This window comes from Colias croceus, chromosome 18 (assembly GCF_905220415.1).
Source record: "Colias croceus chromosome 18, ilColCroc2.1".
NCBI classification, from domain to species: domain Eukaryota; kingdom Metazoa; phylum Arthropoda; class Insecta; order Lepidoptera; family Pieridae; genus Colias; species Colias croceus.
The window spans coordinates 7,802,780-7,823,149 of record NC_059554.1 but is presented as its reverse complement, the minus strand read 5'-3'; the positions used below and the strand labels follow the sequence as shown (position 1 = coordinate 7,823,149).

The 20,370-nt window shown below is 32.3% G+C and overlaps 4 protein-coding genes across 4 annotated transcripts in view; 1 reads left to right on the top strand and 3 right to left on the bottom strand.

Moving 5' to 3' along the window:
- Positions 1-2,011, bottom strand: part of LOC123699775 (papilin) — a 91,789-nt gene extending 89,778 nt beyond the window's left edge. The window contains exon 1 of the mRNA XM_045646800.1: positions 1,807-2,011. Coding sequence (XP_045502756.1) covers positions 1,807-1,826 — 20 coding nt within the window. The 5' untranslated portion in view covers positions 1,827-2,011. The remainder of the gene's footprint in view (positions 1-1,806) is intronic.
- Positions 2,012-4,479: 2,468 nt separating this feature from the next.
- Positions 4,480-9,724, top strand: LOC123699790. The gene is made up of 5 exons (XM_045646820.1): positions 4,480-4,669; positions 6,923-7,056; positions 7,242-7,397; positions 8,832-8,907; positions 9,531-9,724. Exons 1-5 carry the CDS (start codon positions 4,522-4,524, stop codon positions 9,644-9,646), a joined length of 630 nt encoding a protein of 209 aa, XP_045502776.1. The 5' UTR covers positions 4,480-4,521; the 3' UTR covers positions 9,647-9,724.
- Positions 9,725-9,944: 220 nt separating this feature from the next.
- On the bottom strand, positions 9,945-12,167 carry LOC123699793 (transcription factor 21). Its single transcript, XM_045646823.1, has 4 exons — positions 11,836-12,167; positions 11,063-11,236; positions 10,249-10,381; positions 9,945-10,141 (listed from the first exon to the last, which is right to left on the bottom strand). Exons 1-4 carry the CDS (start codon positions 12,098-12,100, stop codon positions 10,024-10,026), a joined length of 690 nt encoding a protein of 229 aa, XP_045502779.1. The 5' UTR covers positions 12,101-12,167; the 3' UTR covers positions 9,945-10,023.
- A 455-nt stretch (positions 12,168-12,622) lies between these two features.
- On the bottom strand, positions 12,623-20,162 carry LOC123699786 (tryptophan--tRNA ligase, cytoplasmic). Its single transcript, XM_045646814.1, has 9 exons — positions 19,969-20,162; positions 19,675-19,799; positions 19,444-19,512; positions 19,152-19,311; positions 18,506-18,688; positions 15,352-15,529; positions 14,913-15,119; positions 14,482-14,613; positions 12,623-14,114 (listed from the first exon to the last, which is right to left on the bottom strand). Exons 2-9 carry the CDS (start codon positions 19,790-19,792, stop codon positions 13,953-13,955), a joined length of 1,209 nt encoding a protein of 402 aa, XP_045502770.1. The 5' UTR covers positions 19,793-19,799; positions 19,969-20,162; the 3' UTR covers positions 12,623-13,952.
- Between the last annotated feature and the right edge of the window lie 208 nt (positions 20,163-20,370).

Sequence of the window (20,370 nt, the reverse complement as noted above, 5' to 3'; positions counted from 1 at the left end):
ATTTTTTTTTTAATAGCTCTTATTGATACAATCGGGTAACAGTCATACCGTAAAATTGTAATAATATTATGTTCATATCATTATCTTCGATCGTTCGATCTTCGTCGACGGAGCCCCGCTTTGCGGGGCTCCTATTTCTGTGTACTTTTTTTTTAACAAACCTAACCTAACCTAACCTAAACCTAACCTAACTTTGAGGGCGAATATCTCGGCTATTTTTGATTTTAGAGAAAAGTTGTTCCTATAAAACATGCTTATATAAGCGTAATCTTTACGATAAAACAATAATAAATAGGTGTTATAATGACACCAACTCCATCAAAAAATTTTTAAGTCCTGCGCCCCCTTTGCTTTAGTCCAACCCTTGCCTGTGACATATCAATATCTTAAATGTTTTACATTTCCGATAGCTATTTAGGAAATGTATAGATTTCCTAGGAAATGTGTATAAAATAATTTATTTCACACATTTCCGTACGATTTTAGGAATTGTATACATTTCCTAGGAATTGTATACAATGACGGATTACATACATTTCCTGTAACATATACATAAAGCCTACCCCTCCACGACTGTGTAAGTATATATTCGATTGATATTCGAGTTCAAGTCGTAAGAGGAATTAGAGTTTAGACCTACCTCTTGTTGGAAATAAATGGAAGACAATATTTACCCAACTAAAACCCAACCCAAACTCCATAAAAATTGGAGCAAACTAGGTATGCTATTCACGCATGCGCGGTCCATAACACCAGCATTTCTTCTAAAACGACGTATAAGGGGATCCTTATACGTCGCCATAATATGAATCCCAATCTGATTTTATCTAGGTACTTAAATAAAATTTGCAATAGTTACGAAAATGTATAAAAAATCTTGTCTACATAATATGGGACTATTACCGTTATTCTAAACAACAAATTTCATATAAGAATGCATGATCTTCTCTTCAATCTGTCTTCTATTTATTCTAAAAAACAACTAGACTTTTCAAATTTACGTAATTAAATTATTTAAACTTCCACATCGCATCCGTTGAAAAATAACGAGAGTTAATTAAAAACAGATGCATTAATTGTATGTATAAAGTATAAACAATAAATTTGAGCACGGATTGCAATATAAACAATGAAACAATAATGCAATGCAGGATATCTAACATAGTAGGATGAGTTCTAATAATTTGGCTTACGTCAATACGAATATTGGAACGTAGGTTGTAGATGAAACAGATCAAACTATGAACTCTAGAGATATTCGAAATAAATGATATCTATATATTAAATAGGTACCTGGATGTCGACTTTCATCACATTATCTTTAAATAGGTAAATATAAATTAATGTATTAACAAAATGTTCAAATATTTTTTTACCTAAAGTTTATCCTTTATTTTTACTGATTTTACGTTCAGAACCTGATGAAATATTTATAAGCATCGTAAGAAATTAAGCTTTCGATAAAAGCTACCACAAATCCTAGAGCATACGCAATTAGACTGATTCTGTTTCAGATACAAAATAGTTTTTATTTTGAAATCATTCTTTATTTAAATTAATAATTTATGAATTACTTAAATTGATTAGGTTTCCAGAATACAAGCGTTTCTATAAAAATCAATAGAAATCAGCATGATTTATTGGAAATAGTATTCTTTTCAATCTTTGGAATCATCCTTTTGTAAAAATGTTACTATAAAATATCAACAGGAAATTTTTGAAGTATTCCTATATTTTTTTTTTACCTTTATCGATGTGTTAAAAAAGGTTATAGGTATTTTTATTTAATTAATAACAATATCTTACCTTAAACTAGTCGTTCCCATCTTACAGCATGCCCGAATCACCTAAAATTATCCTTTTCAACACAAGAACACCACAAAAGTACAGGCACAGTCTCAGAATTTTTACAGAAAAAATAACTAAATAGTTCTAAATTTGAATTTCCCGCTCAAGCGAGGAACGAATCGTGGACGCACGGTTCGCGCACGCGCACCGGCTTCTAGTCGACTGTCAGGCAGAAGCCGGCGCAAGGGAATCGTGTAACGACGCCCCCACCAAACCACCATTCACGAAAACATCAATGGAGGCATCGCTGGACGAGCTTTTGACGTCTGTAAAAAGCTTTTTCAAGTTCTCGTATGAGTTTGTTTCTTTTTTCGCTCACTTGATGTTGTATCGCAGCAAGTTTAATTGCATTTCTTTTGCTAAAGACCTTTTCAAGTATCTGTAGGCATTGTCTTACGTGCAGTGTTTTGAGCTTTTTTTTATAGTGCATTTCGATTTACAAAGCCGGCCCTTTATGGTGTAAAATACCTTATAATAAAACGTTATGGATATCAGCAGACCAAGGTCCCAGGGGTTCAGATTAATGCAGAGTCAAACATTATTTCACGGCCTGTAAGTTTCAGATTACGAACAGTATGAACATTGAACAGTATAATGTAACTGCAAATACCTTAGAGGCAAATACTGATGATTCAATATTAAGATTTATTTCAAATATAAACTTGATTCTGCATTGTTCTAATTTAAACTTATCTAAATCACAAATTATCAAGCTTTTATTTGTTAAATTAAATTATGATAATATGATGTAATGTCTGCGTAAAATACAGAAATATTTTCAGTTATCATCAGGAAGCTGCGAGATAAGTCCTATTTTAACCTAAACGATTATCCGCAACTGTATTACATTATCTTTTTTGCATGTATGACCTATTTATATTTATCCGTACTATTTAATATTATAAAATATGCGAAAGTAACTCTATCTGTCTGTCTGTTACTCAATCACGCCTTAACTACTGAACCAATTTGCATGAAATTTGGTATAGAGATATTTTGATACCCGAGAAAGGACATAGGCTACTTTTTACCCCGGCAAATAGGATAGGTTTTATCCCGAAAATCCCACGGGAACGGGAACTATGCGGGTTTTTCTTTGACTGCGCGGGTGAATTTATAGATAGCAGCTTTCCGCCCGCGATTTAGCTCGTGTGTTATTACTTATTACCAAAAAAATGTTGTATTCAACGTGTTTTCTTCGACTTCACATGCTTAAACTTCTACATATTTCATGTAAATTAAAAAACTATTTATACGTTTGCGAATTTATTTTTTGATAATATGGAGTCATCCCATTTTTATTTTTCAAGTAAAATGTAGCCTATAAGAATTGAATCCCTATTTTTAAATGAGCATTCGCTCATATAAATAATACCCACATCCTTTAAATTATGCTTACGTTCCTAACCTGCATTGATAAAGCACTCTACTTGATAAAATGACCCCACCAATCCATAACTTTCATGTGATCAAAATTCAAAAGTAAACAACGTTTATTATCTTAATTTATTATGCATTCTATTGATCATACACGACTTTCCATACTTTCAATTTAGGTCAAAGGGCCTTCTTACAATGGAGATTGGTATCTAGAAATCTAGATCGGGTTGGAACGGTAAATTTTATAACGCAATGAAACTACTATTAATTTATTGTCTTTAAGCCATTGGTTCAGTACCTGAATATTTTTCAGATCTTTTTAAGTTTGTGTACTTACATTAATTTTTTATGCAAAAAAAATCTGTATCTACTGTAGGTACAAATAATCCCGTCTAAGAACATGACCATTTTTGACAATTCACTGAATCACTGACAATATTTGAAAACTGAATACTGTTACATCTTTTGTAAGTCATTTATGTGTGGTTTTCGTTTTCAAATAATAATAAATTTATTTCTTTATTTGTAAAAAAATGTCACCCTGCCTCTTCTTCAAAAATCCACGAAGTATAAAAACATTTTACGCGAGCGATTGCGCGGGTGGAAGGCTAGTGAAAAAAATATTAAACAAATGAATAGAGACTCTTCAAATGAACTTTTAAATGGTCACCTATATAAGTCATTCAACTCTTAACAAAACGCTATATAATTTTTTTCTATGAATAGAACACAATTGATAGATAAAATTTACAAAACTTCCTGTAATAAAGGGTTGGTCAAAAATTTGGCAAATTTCGCAACAAGGGATCACTATCTAGGATAGAAGTACCTACTTTACGCAACCCGGAGCGGACATATGTAGGCGTATCGCTCTTCCGTCCACTGCAAACGACCGTGTGCTGTTATAATTACAACTAAATATATGGGTGACTGTTGGCCTTTACATATAGTGATCCTGACTGTCATATCACGCATAATACTTGAATAACTATATTTAATATTAGGTTAAACCCGTGGCCCTGGTATTGTGGTATACGGATGAATACGTATGATTTTTTCATAATGCATAAATTGAAATCTACAATATTGTTAAGCATGTACAAATTACAATTACTACTATGTTTAGTTGTGGGCACAGCAGTCTAAAAAATCCATTGTAACCTTTTTATTCTTGACAATACAATAAATCTATGACTGAAAGAAAAAGAAGAAATCTTGTCATGTACCAAAATCATTAAAACATTTGGAGAAGTAACGTTCAAAATTTTAAGTATTTTTAATTAAAAATTCGGTATGTGTGAAAATCTTAACCCGGATCGCATAAGATGCGAGCCATGTCGAACTATAAATTTGGCTAAACATGTAAAACAACCGAAAACTGATATGCAAATGTATGAAAAATGCAGTCCTACACAAAAGTTTGACTGCCCCCGTGTGACTGGTAAGAGAAAATATTTATGCAGCACACTGTTAAGACTCTTTCTGAGTGTCTCTCTCTTTATTAAAATAGTTATCAAGGCGCCAAAGCCAAAAACTCATTTTTCGGCACATTTTTCGGAATCTATTGTTGGATCATTATACCTACAATAGGTACCATATCTATATATATATATATAAAACTCAAAGGTGACTGATATAGTGATCTATCAACGCACAGCCCAAACCACTGGACGTATCGGGATGAAATTTGGCATGCAGGTAGATGTTAGGACGTAGGCATCCGCTAAGAAAGCATTTCCCGAAATTTTTGCGGGAACGGGGAAAAACGGGGATGCACGTACAAAGTCGTGGGCGGAAGCTAGTTAAATATAAATACGTTTAGTCGTTTTTTATTTTTTATTCCCTATATATTTGAAAAAACACCCTGATGCACCCCAAAACCTTACCAATGAATGTAACACTGTAACAGCTATGCGATGTAAAGTATTGTAGAAACAGCTCCTTATGATTATGATGGCTTGGTACTTGTTACAAATTATGTAATAACTGTACAAAAAATTGTGCTTGGCAGTTACCAAGAAAGAAATTTGCTATTTTGAGCTTTTAGTATTAGAAAAAAAATATCTTTAAAAATTATTTAATTTACAATTCTGAAAAAACGACTACGCGTCGTCATCGTTCTTATAAATTGTTATTATGAGGGTCAATCAATTTTTAAAGGTCCCGATCATAATTTTCTCGTATTTTTTTTTTTTACTTAATTTTCAGCATTTTACTATTTCATTTAGAAGATAATTCTTCGTAGATTAAGATTATATAAGCAGCAGTGATGTTGATTAAATACATTTGTGGATTTAACTTCACGAACCGATTTATTCACGGGAAATAATGTCCTTTGGACAACTTACACAATAGTACTTTTTTAAATGTTAAATTCCCTTAAGAATTAAAACAAATTCTTCTAATATTAAATAATAAATAATATTTTGATATTTGTTCTATTTACACCCAAAATACGAAATATTTTTATTAAAATTGAAACGAATGATGTCTTTTGAACAACCAAATAATGTTTCATATATAAAAAAGTTTCAGTAAAGCGGAAATAGTGATATTTTTTACAAAAAAACTATTAAGGTGAGGTTGTTACGTATCGTATTATTGATTTTACTTAATTAAAATGAACTGATTCTCGATAAAACTGAATGAATGAAGTTTAATGTGATTTTCACATGGGGACATCTTAGTTGTAGTAGTAGCGTCTTGATTTTTGAAATGTTAAAATTACAATTAAACGAGACATAAAAACGCGTAATAAAAATGTGTTCCCGAAACAGCCGAGTAATAAACAAAACATGAACTATTTAACTGTTAAAGTATAAGTTTTATATAATAATTGTCCTAGGGACAACCAAATTGTCCATGGTACAACCACTTTGGTTGACCAAGTGACTGGTTGTCCGCGGGACATTTTTAAAATTTTGAGCCGCCAAGCAAATACTATTGTTATTTTATATATTAATCTCAGCTCACACTAAAATATAGACGAAAGCGCATCTCGTGTAGTATAATTGATAACAATGCATCAAGCTCTTACGTTTTAATCACAGTTGTCTGACGGACTGACAAAAAAGCCACCCCACACTCACCAACGTCGCTCGGATGACTGTTGCCGTGATTTTATACAAATCAAAATGGCGTTTGAGCCCGACAGTTAATTATAGTGTTTAGCTTGTTGTTTAGGAATCTACCGTGCCATCTGTGTTTTGGTTTCATAACTAAATTACGGTTGTCTGTGAGACCTGTGCCATGTAGATGATTTATAGGGACAAAAGTAAAATGCCTGAAAATCGTATTATATCCAATAAAAAAAAAATGTTTGTATGTTTTTATGTCAATAATTATGTACTGAAACAAGGAGTGTATTTGGTATTTATGGTCGTGATAGTATGTGTTCGTGATGCGAAGTTTGTTAATGCATAGTGGCATGGGGACAAATGTGATAGTACTGGAAAATTGCATTTAGTCTCTGGACAACCATGAAACTACGCACAAATTAATAAAACAAGTAAAATATTGTTCACAATAATGTTAGAAAATATTAAAAGGAATATAATTAAAACCAATTTAACTCTTTATGATTTCATGTTTATTAATTATTATCGTTCAGGGACATGATGCGTGTACCGTCGGACCAATAAAAGTTGATCGACCCATGAAATTATTGTGACTATTTTATATTTTCTTTTTTAAGAACTTCCGCTTCATCCAACATGTATAAAAGTTTGTACAAGGGAAGAGTACGAAGCAAGGAAATGTGGGCGAACGTTAGAGATACCAAAAATCGGTCCTGTCTATGCACATGGAAAACTAATGTATGCTGTAAAAGTAAGTTGGTACTTGGTACCATAATAGAATAAAGATACGATCTTCCAATGTTCATGGTTCCTTGGTAAGAGCGAAGTTTGATTGGAGGTCTCAAATAAATGATATTTATTTAACACCTCCTTGCATTTCACCATTATTAGTATTAATAAAATTTTACTGAATCATTCACACATACTTTCTTCTAGGCTGGCATCCTAGTAAGTGCTGTCTACTTTACCTATACTCAAGGAATATGGGGCAATCAGCAAGACGTCACAGAGTGTATTCGTAGATGGCAGGAATACATACGAAGCATCAACACAAGGCGTCCTCCTCAGTTTGATCATTGTGGAAACGTCATTGTAAGAATCTGAGTATATTCCACTTACAATTCTCAACTCTATAACCTACTACATAAAGTTGAAATCAGTAAATATTATTACTTGTACATTCTGCGCAGTCGTAAAGTTCAGGCTTAGATTCAACTACTCCTTCTTACTTATGGGATCCTGGTGTTCATGGTTACGTCATCATTTGTTCATAACTGGATTTCGGACAGAATAATATTATGTAGATTGTCGATGTCGATACGTCTTATTGATACCATCGTTTGAGTATATCTTTTTTTAAGATGATTAGTAATCATAATTTTTTAATAGAAATATATTATGATTACAATACATACACAAAATTAAACATTTATGAATAAGCTACAAAAACATTAGTTTGAAGTCTGAAGGTAGACTCTTTACACGAATAATACGATTATATTTAATTCAACATAAGTTTTTATAAATTAGCTACCTAGCCTATATCTTTAATTGATATTATTTTTTTTAATAAACATTTTTCATTGAACTTAATGTGTGATTAAATTATATTTTCCTATTATTTAAGCACTAATATAATATAAAGACTAACTAAACTCTAGGTACTTATTTTCTAAAAATCTCTAATATGGCTCTACTTTCCTAGTACTATCCGGCCCTACATGATACAAAACTTGCTAATCGTATCGGAAGGTGACGACGATTTTCACAGCGTCCACATCGAATGCCAGCTCCCGGCGGATTGAACAATCGCTACGAATCGCGATTGCGAATATTTCGCTCTCCATTCAAACACTCTACGGCTCATTCCACTTGTTCTCTCTACATTTCATTTATCTTACAATTTATAATACCCTAGTAACTGTACGTAGATTGCATACGCGAGACGTTCAATGTCATTCCGCATTCCCGATCCCTTTCTTTCTTCTTGTTTTTACATGCTTTCATTTTAATATTGATTGGTACATTTTTGAGCAATAATTTTGCGGTGTTCATGCTTTGTTGATAAAATATTTACAAATTATCGTCATCCATATAATATTTTTAATTCGAATCGAACGCTCTACCACGTATTACAAATATAGAGGTAATTACTGCTCTGTTATTTTAATACATATCAAGGAATACATTATAAGTTTGAAGTTGGAATAATAATATTTCGTAGTAGGTACCTGCCTTTATCATTTGGTATATAGAGTAAAACCATAGCATCAGTCATCCACATTCACGCTGAACAACGGAAGTAGCTTCCTTGACGTTGATATCTCCCTGGTATAATTAGGTCATATCATTGACAATGTTCAGAGCATTTATGATAAATTAAAATATGGCTTGTTCTGATAACGCATACCAACATTTTATTTTATGTACAAAATATTTCAATGTAAGATTAAAAAAAAAAACATTGAAGCTGACTTAAGTACCAAATAATGATTATTTTTTAAACTAACGTTAAATTATTTGCAGAGAAAAGAATCAAGTGAAAGTATCCTGGCTCCGTTGTATTCAATGTATAAATCCCTAGTTACTACATGTTTTTCAGGTAAGGCTCTTCTTTAACTTCACTGTTTGAAGGTAGAGCTTTCTAAATAAGTAATTTATTTATTATATTAATAATACCTATTATATTTTTATTCGTAAATACATTGTTGTACTAGGTACATGCATATTTCTGGAAATGGTTTGTGAGTACAGTGTACAAAGAGTTGTATTTTCCCCTTTCGTGGTTTTGAAATCAGAAATTTTTTAATTGGTTTTATCAACATTTGATACGACCTCATTTTAAATAAAAAATAGCAATAATAATATTTTTTTAATTTCTTATATTTTAACGTATACTTTTATTAGGCTGATTAATAATAATAATTAATGTGCACAAGTGGCACCCGTTTTAGTCTAAGTTAAAAATCTTCCTCTGCTTCTCTCTAGGTTTTTACATGTAGAAGTCTTCAAAATTAAAATATATTAGTGTTATGCACAGACTTCTCTCATTAAAAAATTTACGTACCTACGTAATACCATGTAATACCTACGTTCAGTCTGATTAACGGACTCAGGTGTAATAAAAATTAAAAAGTCATGTTTAGTTAAATAAAAGTCTTTATATTACAATTTAATCATTGCATATTATATTTAATGCCAAAAAATTCAATGTATACGTTTCAGGCGTAGTAAAAGTACCATTATTGATCAAATGTGCGTACTTGGACTACCTCAAGGCGCTTGAAAAAATGAAAGACGATGAAGCCCGTGAGAGAAAAATCAGGAAGAAAAGTGGATAGAGCTAATTCATGTAACGTGTGTATTTATGTGTCTGTGTGATGTTTGATTATGAAATGTCAATTAAAAACGTATAACATGGAAAAGTGTTTTTATTTAATTGACTATTAACAATTTATAACTACATTAGGAATGCCACTTAGCATTTTCTTCAAGCATATTTTGACAAACATAACGAGATTCCTAAGAGCTAGCGCGCAAGAGCAACTTTTATCTCCGCAACTACGTATTTTGTCTCTCCCATCAACTCTGGGGAGTTGCGTCGCTACGTGCGGGCACTTTCTTACTAGCCCATGGAGTTGATGGAAGAGACAAAATAGTTGCGGAGACAAAAGTTGCTCTTGCGCGCTAGCTCTAAGATGTAGGTATAGATATTTTTTTAATATCTTGTTGATTTCCTTCGAACTTCCGGACTGTGTACTTCAAGGAACACGGGGTTTTCTTCTGTGCCACCAGCTAGCATATACTCCAAATGCCGAATGTAACAAATTGCTATTCTGGAAATATAAAATGATAAATCAAAATTTTCATCTACGGCAAGGTAACTCTATATATTTTCTACGCTCGTTTGTCAAAAGAGCTGACTATGATAGAAAAGTCCTACCGTAAACATTCGATTTTCGAATATTTTTTCTTGGATGGCTTCGTCACTGGCAACTTGGATCGCAGCAAGTCGAAGGCACGGTTCATATCACGCATTCGTGTGCGCTCTCTGTCACATGCAGTCTTCTTATATTCTGAAAAGTCAAATATATAATATATTAGGAGATATTAGGATTAAATAACGTGCATTTAATTTGCCACAATGGATATTTGTAAAATGATACTCAGCTGATACTTTCTGTTTTTGAATTTCATATCCATTATAGAGACTAATCCCTACCTACTAAAATTCAAAAATTTACCTACATTACATATTTTTAACATTTACCACCGAATAATACCCGACCTAATAAACCTTTTTATTTGAACTGTCATATCCGGGAAATACCTAGTTCCAGTAGGTGTAGATTAAACGCGCGTTTTCCCGCGTGATTTGTAAAATTTTTAATTATACATCGATGCAACTTTCATTTTTAATTAAAACCAGTATATAATTTCTGAATTTAGCGTGTTCAACCAATATAACGAAGAATTAACTCTTGAGCTTTATAATCACTTTATAATATTAGGACAGATTCTATAAAATTGAAATTAAGCTTGTATCATGAATTTCATGCACTATACGAAATCTACTTTACTTTAATGAAAATACTACTAATCTAACAACAACAAAAATAATTAGTATTAAATGGTATTAATAACAAAAGTAATAACATTAAAATAATTAGTATTAAATGGTATTAATAACAAAAGTAATAACAATTAACATATTTTACTGAAACTCTATCTTTTAATAATAAGTTATAAAAACACACCCTTTTCAAGTTGTAGAGCTCTCTCTTTCCAATCCATAAGACCATCTTGCTCATCCATAAACTTGCTTGCGTCCTGTGAGTCTTGTGAAAACTCTACAGAGGACCTAGAGTTGTTAGACTCTTGTATATTTCTGATCTCCTGGTACTCGTCATGCTCGAAATATCTCGACTCTACTACGATTAGAAAAGCCTTTTTAACAAAAATAAATTCTAACCGTAAGTAAATTATTTATTTATTATAAAAGCAAAATAAACATTTTGCATAATGGTAATAAACATACCCAATACCCAAAGCCTTAGTTAAAACAGTGAATTGTTTAATGATTAATAATAACTTAACTTATTTAATGACTAATAACGGTTGGTTTCTTACACTAAATTTATTAAAACTATGAACATAAAACTCGTATAAGAACTGATTTCGTATGATTTTTTTATTTATTTAATAAAAAAAGCATGGAGAGTAGTTATTAAGTGACTTAAAATTACAATTTTTATAAAGAATTTAAATAAATCCAGTAGATAAGAGTCTATAGACTACTTTACCGTCTATTTTACATATTGTAAAGTTATGATTCACCTGAAATCGGGTCACTAGCTAATAGCTTTAAACGTATAGCGAGAAAACTAATCTGTGGGTGAAATTTTCTTGAAGGCAGTATCATGGTTTGCAAAGTAGCTATAAACCTTTTCGATTCGTATGAAGACTAACATAGCAAAATAACTCACTTTTATCAAAATACTTCATACTTATAAGAAACAAATGAACGTACCATCCGGCGCTCCATCCAAATCCTGAGACCTGAAATATGTGACCTTGCTTGGTTCCGCATAATCTATAACATAGGAGCGATGATGAGCAATCGTCTTGTCATACTTCTTGTGTGAAAACGTCAGCTCCTCCCGTTGCTTATCATCTGGTCGACCAATTTCTAGGATCACTCGGTCATCAGTCTCTCTCTTTTCCTCTTCAGCATCTTTCAATACCGTGTAATTTGCTATCAGAGGAATGGGGGATTCCTCGTAATTGTTGTACATTTTCAGGACACTACATATATTTAATGATAAGTATTTAGTTCACTGAAATTAAGTAGAACCGTGCGACACCCACTTGTATGTGATTAGAACTGTGTCGTACACTTTTCTCTGCTATTGTTATGTATATTCGATCAAAGTTGTATTGTGTACACAAGTGTTGTTCAGTTTTTAGTCTTTTGAGGCGTTTGTCTGTGTCGCATTGTGTATTAAATGTTTGTTTTCGTTTTATATTAATATCAATGCTAGAGGCCACCCACAATTTGTCATATTCTCTTAAGTTCTCACGTGGAATTAAAAAGAGCAAATCTCACTAAATAATGTCCTGTATCCTTTTTTTCCGTGTTTTAGTTACAAATCTTACGAACAATTGATAACATAACAATTCCTTTGTTCAAAAGTTGATTTGAATACATTAATAAAATGATATAGAATAAAACAAATTTTACGAAATAATGCGATCTAAGTGCGCTGTCAAAGAGGGTTTTCAGATTAGGAAAATTTGTAGAAATAAAAACAACCAAATTCGTGATTGCAATTTATTGACCAGCAAAAATAATTCGCGTGCTTTAAGCACTGTAATTAATAAATACATTATATTATAGCTATTCAATAGGAAATTGTAATTGAGGTTAAATTTATAATAAACTTAGTTTGCCTACTGTTTACAAACAGGCAAATGAAAATGCACTTGCCATATTATGCTCTTTGCGATAAAAAGTTTCTTAAAACATAATTTTGCTAAATCCCAACATTTTACATGAAAGGAATTTTATATAAATCATGTAAATAACCATGCCTCAAATATCTTAAAACAATATGTGATGAACTATGTTAACTAGCAGTTCTATGCAATGTTCGTATGCTGACATTCAAATATGATTTTAATTATAAGTACAATACATTAACAAATATATTATGAAACATAATCGTAAAAGGTGACTGGATATTGTAAAAACATATCTAAGAAGAAGATTGTAATTTAGCAAGAACACTAGGCCTCTGATACCTTGGTACACGAAAATGATAAATGCAGAATTTAAATAAATTACTTACAATTAAAAAAAATAGATAAAATAGTTTCTGGATTGTTTAACTAGTATAATTTTTGCATCATATCGAAAAGTTTGGTATGTCATTTAGAGAACTTAAAATGCAATATATTTTCTATCGGGTGTACTTGTTTCCGAACGTAATCTTGGTCGTTGTAAGCGAACCAATAGGGGTAACTTACCCCTATTAGCGCCGCTTACCCCGGGCGGGTAAGTATAGTGCCAAACCGTTAGAGCTAGCGCGCAAGAGCAACTTTTGTCTCCGCAACTATTTTGTCTCTCCCATCAACTCTATGGGCTAGTAAGAAAGTGCGCGCACGTAGCGACGCAACTCCCCATAGAGTTGATGGGATAGACAAAATAGTTGCGGAGACAAAAGTTGCTCTTGCGGGCTAGCTCTTATTCACCAACGAGTGTGCTGCCTCACAAGCCGGCCAATCACGTCGTCGCGACCGTTGACTGGTGGCCTTAGCAGCTTTTGTTAGTTTTAATATTGGCGAGAGCCATAGAAGACTCTTTGAACGAATCGCAGAACGGTCGTTATGTTAAATTAAGTCTGTCGTCTCATAATGAGTCTTCAAGTTCTTCTCCTACCCCGACTATAATATTCAATATTGAACCACCTTAACTAAGACGTACGGAACCATACCAGAGAAAAAAAATCTATTAAGTATTTAAAAAGCTATTCGACCATTCACATATTACAAAATAATATGGTATTAAGCAGTTATTAACCATTCTTGTTGATATTTCCTTAATCACATAGCACAATGTATTAAATCTATTTATAACAACATTTACAATCAGACATTAATTTTGCGTATTTTGAAGAATTCCTGCATAACTTCGTCCGTGACTTTCGCCCGTCTCGCCTGGTAGTCTTGGATGATAGGTGTTATTGTATCTATGGCTATTTTCTTTAACTCGCCAGTTAATAGCTCTCCGGATTCGTAGGATTTTTTAATCTGTGAAAACAAAAGTGAAAACCTGAATGTAAATATACAGGCAAAACTATAACCTCCATTGAGCTTAGAATATCGACGGTGGGACACCCTGTATAAGAGACATTATCTAGGTACATAAACCGCAGCACAGGATTTTTCTGTTTAACATAATATTGTACTGTAGTAAAATCACAGATCATACAAAATTTATTAAAAATTGTTTGAATACTTATTTACTGTCTTGCAGCTACAAACATTGATACATAAAAAATTACATTTTTATGATTTTATAATAGTTTCTGTAATGTTCATATAGGCAATTTACAACATTTTAAAAAACTTAAATCACAACATTTCACTTGAACTTGGAATTTATTTTCATACTCACTTCAGCTAATCTCTCGTCATCTTCAAGGAAGAAAGTAAGGTATTTATAAGATATATCCACTTCACTGTTTCCACCCTTCTCTCTGTGTTCCTCTACAGTTGGCTGACCGCCGGAGAATGCGTATTTATTTATCTGTGAACGAAAAAAAAATTGAAAAAAATCTTTTTAAGTAAGTACATATTATTTTTTTAAAACACTACAAAAATTATTAAAATATGAATCATAATATTATGCTAGTTAATTTATGATTTAATTATTTTTTTGTAAATGATGATGATAACAAAAGTTTTACGGACTACTCTTTTAAAAATCGATTCGAAATCAGAACCACATACAAAAATACGAGCATCCACATCATGAGAAATATCGTATACCTAAAATACCTAAAAAGAAATATCGCATACCTAAAATACCAATCCTATCCAACATACCTTGTTCTTAATCTGCTTAGGGGTGTCATTCAGAAATATTGACGCGTTAGGGTCACTAGCGGACATCTTATGCTGAGCGCCTTGTAACGCGGGGAGGAAAGCCGCGTGCAAAAGCGCTGGTTTCGGCAGTTTTAGACGCGCAGCTACGTCTCGAGTCATACGGAAGTATGGGTCTTGGTCGATCGCGCATGGTACTAGACAGGGTAACTGAAATAATAAGTTAAATTTAATAAAACAGCCATGAAAAACGTATTTTTATAGAATAAACAATTGTTGTTACATTTAATTTAAAAAAGGCTCAATAAAAAATATTAAAAGGTGCTCTTTTTATGAAACCCAAAAGCATGCCAATTAGGTTTTTTAATTGTTAGAACCACTATTAAAATATTAATTTTAACATATAGAATTCTGTTTATTAAACTTCAGATATCATACTCACAACTTTATTTTCAAATATAAATGGAAAACTAGTAGAGAACGCTGGCGCCGCTTCTATAGAAGGGAAGGTAATTTTGCCGATCACGTCCGAGTCTCCGAAACCAAAGATACCCTTAACTTGGTTAAATGTGACGCACTTTTGTACTCGCAACATATTTTGGTAGAACGCTGGGCATTGTCTGAAAGAAAACCATATAGTTTTAGAGTAAAGTGTTCTACTTAGAAATTAACTACCAGAAAATACTGAAATCAGTAATTTAGTTAAATATATACATGGACCCAATAAATATCTAGAGGACTTATCATAGCCATAGTACCAGCGTAATTCGTTTCTCAGTTCCCAATTTAGTCGATAGATGTCACTCGCAGTATCATTTGGCATCTTTTTATAATTGAATGGTTCTTGTCTCAACTAGATGTCGCTTCTAAAAAAAATCAATGTGCCAAATAGTATCTTGACGTAAAATATAATACGCAAAAAACGTAAACTATAACGTAAAATATTATAAAGGCAAGAGGCGGCTCGTGACAAAATTGTACGGGTGTTCAATTATTGAACTAAAACAAAGAAAATACAGTAGCGTAGTAAATTCATACCAAAAAAAAATGAGCACCACATTATAAATGTCTATTTAAACACTAAAAATTATAAAGTACAGGCCATTTCAAAACGAATTCAATGATCATCAATTAATAATTAGAAAATCCCCGAATTTGCTTTCGCGAGCGTATATTTATTGTTTGTTTATAGTATGGGAGTGGCAACTGGCAACGTCGCGCGCTTGTCGCGCGCAATTGCTGCTGTCATGCGATGCGGCAACATCGCGGTTTCGCGCAGGACCTCCGCAAATTTCTCTTTCACTCTTATTGGATTCCGTATTTAGGCATTTGATATTCGTATTGGAGTTTAGGTATACGATAAATTTAATTTTAAATTAAAGATATATTAATTGTTAAATGAATGAGCACAAGTTTATTATAATAATTATTTATGAGAGTTCACTGCCCTAGCGCTCCTTAGGATGAACCGCCTATTTTTTCAGTTTTCACTTCGATCATCGCTGTTCGAGAGTGACTTCGTGACCACCATCATGGACCACGCTGCTATGAACTGTTTTTATCTAAGAATTACTCGAACAATTAGAGCATAAATTTCAACGTAAGACGTATAAGTGTCTGTAGCTGTATTGACTCAGTCTCGTACTTATAAACTGATGGACGCTGGTTCAAATCATCGCCGTACATCTAGATTTTTTTTTCTTTTCCCGTATTTTTTGCTCATATAAATATGTAATACTGTTTACAAGGGAATAATTAAGAAGAAAAAAGATATAGACATTTTTTTTAACAAAAAATAAAGAATCTATATACACTACTCTGATCACTATGTCGAATGTTTGTAGTGGGTGTCGAAACCTTATTAAAGGTACTCACTTCCTTAGATGCTCCCTATGTTCTTTAGCGTATGACTTGCAGTGCGCTGGAACCAACGATAAGAGATTTTATGCCATGTTACCTGAAAAGAAGTCTTCTTGGAAATGTCCAGCATGTCTTTAGCCAGCGACCCAAACTTGATAACACCAACACAGTCAGTCGCTTACGTCAGTGTGAAGCGTACGTGTTTGATCAAGCGGGTTACAAATTAAATTCAAATCTAATTGAAATAGTATATCTTGTTGGAAGTTTTTATTAGTGGTGCTTAAGTTATCAAAAACAATCTGATTTGTGGACGAATACGCGTTATACATCATGATTTATTATTGAAATTAACATTGGAAACTTTTTGCGTAAAAGTGATAAAAGTGGTTGACGGTATATTAAAAACAAAAGTTACAAATTAACATTGTCATCTATCGTGACGATTTACCAGATACAATAAGAAACATAATTTCGTTGAATATTACAAGACACTCGTAGCTCTGTACAAAGTGAACTGGACTTAAAACAGTTAGTAGGAAGATCGATCCTGACAGGGGTCATATTATCAGAAATTTATTACTATATTTTTTTTTCTTAATTACTTAAATTTTCCAATCATTATGAAGTTTGCCTGTTGCAAAGCTACAACAGAAGGCAGCGCTGGGATTTTATCTTGCCCTCATTGTAAACGAAATTATCATATTGCATGTTTGTTCCCAACTGACAAAAAGAAACAATTGACAAGCGAATTTAAAAAAAAATGGTTTTGCCCTGAATGTTCCACTCATCAGTCAAGATCTCTGAATACTGAAAATACCCCAGTACGCTCATGCGCTCAATTGTTACAACGAAGTCCTGATAACATTACAACACGTAGAGGTGGCACATCTTTTAAATCCCCTATCGCTGTGAATAATAATGCATTATCAGCTGACTCTATTCGAGAGATTATATCCGAAGAGATGGAAAAGCTGCGGCGCTCACTGGAATCATCAATTATGAATAGGATTTCGTCAGATTTAAATTGTATAAAGCAAGAAATTATTAGTTTAAAAGACAGTATCACATTTATAAACAGCAGATATGATGATTTCAGCAAAACTATTTCAACGCTTGAAAAAATTAATAATAATTCTAATTCGTAATTCTGCACTAAGCCCTGTCAAAAAACACCGGAGTTTTTAAAACAACGCCCTCTAGATGTAATAATTGAAAATCGATAGTTTGCTGTTTCCATAGTTCTAAAATTGGTCACTAGTGGTGCTTTTAAAGCTGCAAATTAAATAATAAGCTCAAATCAGAGCGCCATCTAGTAATAGCCTGAAATTACGGGGTACGATCTCTAGTATGACCATTACCAGTCCACTAGATTATATTCGTCCATGATATATAGCAGTAACAAAAGAAATTACATTATATCATACAATTTCACAATATACATAGCCAACATTTTGGAACATTAATATTTTGATTGTGATTGTATAGTCTGCCAGACTATAATAATTATTAATACCAAAAACTTTTTGTCATTTCTTTTCTTAACTGAAGATTTTAATGAACTCTCTTTCTTTCTGCACAATACCAAAACAATCTATATATATAAAAATAAAACCCATTTCGCGTTGTACGGCATCACGTGTGAACGGCTGAACCGATTTCGATCATTCTTTTAAATATGTACCACGGGCGAAGCTAGGGCGGACCGCCAGTAAACAATAAAAATGAATAATACTTACCCAATAAAATCCAAATCGTTAAACACAAATGTATTAGCGGGATCAAAACCGACAGCTATAATATCCTTTGCATTGTTGAATGCCATTTGTCTCGCGTCCTCTATCTTAATATCCCTCCACATGACTTTCTCATCATCAGTCAGTTGAATGATGAGTGGTACATTGAATACATCTTGTAACCATCTGAAAATAGTGTTTAAGAGGTTATTATCTATTACCTACAACTTCACCTGCATGGTCAAAGCAAAAATTTCTGGAAATAGGATGTTTTACAATGGTAAATAGTAACCTATATCATTCTCTAGTAAAACTATCTTTAGGCTAGCTTGTGGTCAAACGCTTCCCTATTTACACAATGAAAAAAAAATCTCCAGACATAAAAATTGCAGCAAAATATGATGTGAAAAAAAAATCAAACAGATCTTTCAGATTTACAATATTCATATAAAGGACCCACTGTCTTACCAATATATGTAAAAGACCCAGCCAACTACCTTATTTAGCCATTTTATTAAGAGCCTGGGCTCTTTATGAACCATTAAAGACAAACTCAAAAATTTATTTATTCAATTAGACTTCTTCTAGAAGCCCTTTTGAATCGTCATAACATATTTTTAACATTACAAAATAATGATAATTCACTTACTTTGTAAATATGAATGGTATAAGATGTCCTATATGCATGCTCTCCGAGGATGGACCTCTCCCTGTGTAGAGGTAGAACTTCTTACCAGCTTCATGTAGATTTAATATTGTATTCAAATCTCTATGCGAGAAAAATATACCTCTCCGTAGGAAGTGATGAGCTGAAAGATAGAATATTTGTTTATCTACATTTTTTGGTAAATTTTATGTCTGTAAGACAAAAATTGATAATATATTGAATTAATGTATGTTTTTATTAAGTTCATTTCTTAATGGTAAATAAGATTTTATACCTTTTTGTCCAGTCACTTTTTCAAAGCGAGCAATGAGTTCTTCATCAATTTTCTGACTTCCAAATCTTTCTAGAAATAAAAATATAACATTTATTTCTGACTCTTTATAATTATAACTTATCAATAACACATCTTTTTTCTTATTCTTATTCATCAATATTGATACTTACGACCATAATAAAGTTTGACTAATTTTGAAATAAATATACATAGAAGAAGGAAAACACATACTTATCAATTTATCATAATCAATTCCAGTTTGGGACTTTCCAGTTACATTCCACGGGTCCACAAGATCATCGTCGTCTTGAACTGTTAAATTATTCACTTGATTCTCTATTTCAGCCATGGTTAACCTTAAAATGAAAAATATTTCATCATACACAGATTTTTACTTTTCTCGAATGTGTATATAAAACATGTTATTTTTTTTAATAGCAGTTCACATATTTTAGATTCATGTGATTGTAGTTTAACACAGTATAACAAAAATTAACCGCTGAATTTCTTAATTTTATTACAAACCTTTTTCTAAATACTGAGCACTCTCGTTATAAGTTGTTAAGGATTTTGCTGATGCAATAATACTGCATAGGCTTCAATTATTTGACAACAAGCTTTTCTATTTATAATTAAAGTACCTAATTAAAATTAAGGTTGTAAAACTCACAATATATTCAAAATTTACACCTCGCCACTTGCAAAGTGCATTTTGCAAAGTTAGTGTCAATGTCAAATCTCAAATGTCATAATTTGTCGACTTTTGGCCACATTTGGCAGTCCACATAATATAATATGATGACGTGATATGAAACGTATTCCTAATAAAAACATATTATGATGCTTAGATTACAAAATAAAGTACAGATGGAGCATGACAACCGCCCGTCGCCCTTGTCAAAGAAAATACGAAATCAAAAACAAATA